This window comes from Populus alba, chromosome 11 (genome assembly GCF_005239225.2).
Source record: "Populus alba chromosome 11, ASM523922v2, whole genome shotgun sequence".
NCBI lineage: Eukaryota > Viridiplantae > Streptophyta > Magnoliopsida > Malpighiales > Salicaceae > Populus > Populus alba.
The window spans coordinates 22537887-22539985 of record NC_133294.1 but is presented as its reverse complement, the minus strand read 5'-3'; the positions used below and the strand labels follow the sequence as shown (position 1 = coordinate 22539985).

General features: G+C 40.4%; 1 protein-coding gene across 1 annotated transcript; it reads right to left on the bottom strand.

Annotated features, from left to right (window-relative positions):
- Positions 1-206: 206 nt before the first annotated feature.
- Positions 207-1813, bottom strand: LOC118045311 (berberine bridge enzyme-like 26). The gene is made up of 4 exons (XM_035053910.1): positions 1728-1813; positions 1370-1610; positions 1016-1335; positions 207-540 (listed from the first exon to the last, which is right to left on the bottom strand). The coding sequence occupies exons 1-4, from the start codon at positions 1811-1813 to the stop codon at positions 207-209; spliced, it is 981 nt and encodes a 326-aa protein (XP_034909801.1).
- Positions 1814-2099: the final 286 nt, after the last annotated feature.

The following is a 2099-nucleotide window of genomic DNA, read 5'->3' as shown; positions in this document are numbered from 1 at the left end:
TACTTCACCAAATGGATTAGAAAGAAGAGATCACAAGCAAACTCGCTTTTTGAAATGAACAATAAAATATGAAATTGGGCAACAAGGCAGAGATTTCTTTCTGTCAAATTGCCAAGTAACTTCAAAACACTGGTTCAATCAGAATACAATATGGAAATTAAACATGTGAGTGAAAAAATATAATAGCTTAATATCTCTCCAATTCTTCATTTCATGTGAAATGGAAGAGGTGGGATGCTCTGCTCATGCCAGAAGAAGTTGTCAGGATCAGCTTTGGCCTTCACAAATGCCAATCTGGGGAAGTTATTCTTGAAGTACTTGAGACCCCAGGAAGTACCTGCTTCTGTAAAGCTTGTGTTAGTCCTCTTGTTTATGCCCAAATCAAGATCCCTGTAATTGACATATGTTTCCCTTGGATGCTTGGAAACATAAGGTTGCATGTACTTGTAAACCTTCCTCGTCCAATCTACATGCTTTGCAACATTTTCCTTTGCATCTTGCCAATTGGCCGAGTACAAAATCATGAACCGGATACCTTTTCTATGAGGAAAGGAATCTGAGACTCAGAAATTTCACTCATCTTCCCACCATAAGGAGTAAATGCTACTGTAGGATTCTCTTCTTCCAGTATATATCCCATAACCCTTCAAGTGCAGTTTCAGTATGGGTTCTTGGCGTAATCCGACTTGGCTTTGAAGAATAGCTTGACTATATTTCCTCGCTGAAGTAACACTTCAGGAGGAGTATTACTTGGGAAGAAAGCAAGGTATACGGTAGAATTGATCCAGTCTGTTTTCAATACAATCCTGTCGGGCCAAACCTAATTCAGGGAAGCTGTGGTGCAATTATCTGAAGAAGTCTGGTGGCATCACCAAGAAACAAGGCATTAGTAAGAGGTAGCAATAGTTCTTTTACCTTGGGAGTGACGTTAGCTGTCCGAATGAGTATCTGATGAAAAGATCCTCGTCTAGTTGATCAGCAATTTGTTGCCATCTATAGAGGAGTTTAGTTGCACCTTGTTCTAACGTCCTGGTAAACTGTGAATACTGTCACAGCTGATGGTACAGGAACTAATTTTACCTTCCAGGCGGTGACGATTCCGAAGCTGCCACCTGCGCCTCCTCTGATGGCCCAAAAAAGATCTTCGCCCATGGCTTTTCGGTCTAAAAGTCTTCCATGAACATCAATTATATGTGCATCAACGACATTATCTGCTCCAAGGCCATATTTTCGCAGCATGGCACCATATGCACCTCCTGAAATGTGCCCCCCCATACCTAAACTTGAGCAGGTACCAGCTGGGAAGCCATTGAGTTTTGCTTTTCTCAGAAATTTCTGTAGTAAAAGCTCACCAATTCGTGGCACCCACCTGAACCCACGCGCTGTTGTGCTCAATATCAACGCTAATGGATCGGAGCTTGGCAAGGTCGACAACCATGTAAGGTCTCTCAATTTCAGATACATAAGAGAGTCCCTCATAGTCATGGCCTCCACTACGGACTCTAAGGTGAATCTCAAGCTTCTTTGAGCAAATAACGGCCGCTTGGATGTGAGATTCTTTCAAAGGAGTGAAGATTAACTCAGGTCTCGGTACTGAAGGCAGCGTAAACCTGAGGTTTTGAGCAGTAGATAGTAAAATACTATTGAATGATGAGTTGTTTGGAGCATAAAAGACAGTGGAGAAAGGAAAGAATGATTCAGAATTTCTTGAGATACATCTTAGAAACCTATCTTGAAGATGAAGTGAAACTACAAATGGAGTTAGGAGGAGGATCAGAAGTATCGAAAGAATGGAAGATCTTGAAGACACCATTTTCCTGATTTTCTTGTTGTTTCAAGATTGTTGTTCACAAAGTTATCTTATAGTGGAGCTGTGAAATTTGACCCGGAAGTTGCCTTATCTTGTCCTGGATGATTTTGTCCATTCAGAACTTGACTTTTGGATGATGAATCTGAGTGATTATATTGTCAGCAATCTCAAATTTTTTCAACCAGGCGTATTTATCCACTATTAAAATTTTTTAATTGACCTACAGAATATTCTCTACTGTTAACATTCATAAGATTCACACCGACAACATTTGACTTTTGAAATAAGA

What these genes read in the sequence shown, in the direction of transcription:
- LOC118045311 (XM_035053910.1), bottom strand. Translation starts at nt 1,813, where the DNA reads ATGGTGTCTTCAAGATCTTCCATTCTTTCGATACTTCTGATCCTCCTC. An exon ending in TCACTTCATCTTCAAGATAG is followed by an intron (nt 1,611 to 1,727) that starts GTTTCTAAGATG and finishes TCAAAACCTCAG; the next exon opens with GTTTACGCTGCCTTCAGTAC. An exon ending in TACCAGGACGTTAGAACAAG is followed by an intron (nt 541 to 1,015) that starts GTGCAACTAAAC and finishes CTTTCCTCATAG; the next exon opens with AAAAGGTATCCGGTTCATGA.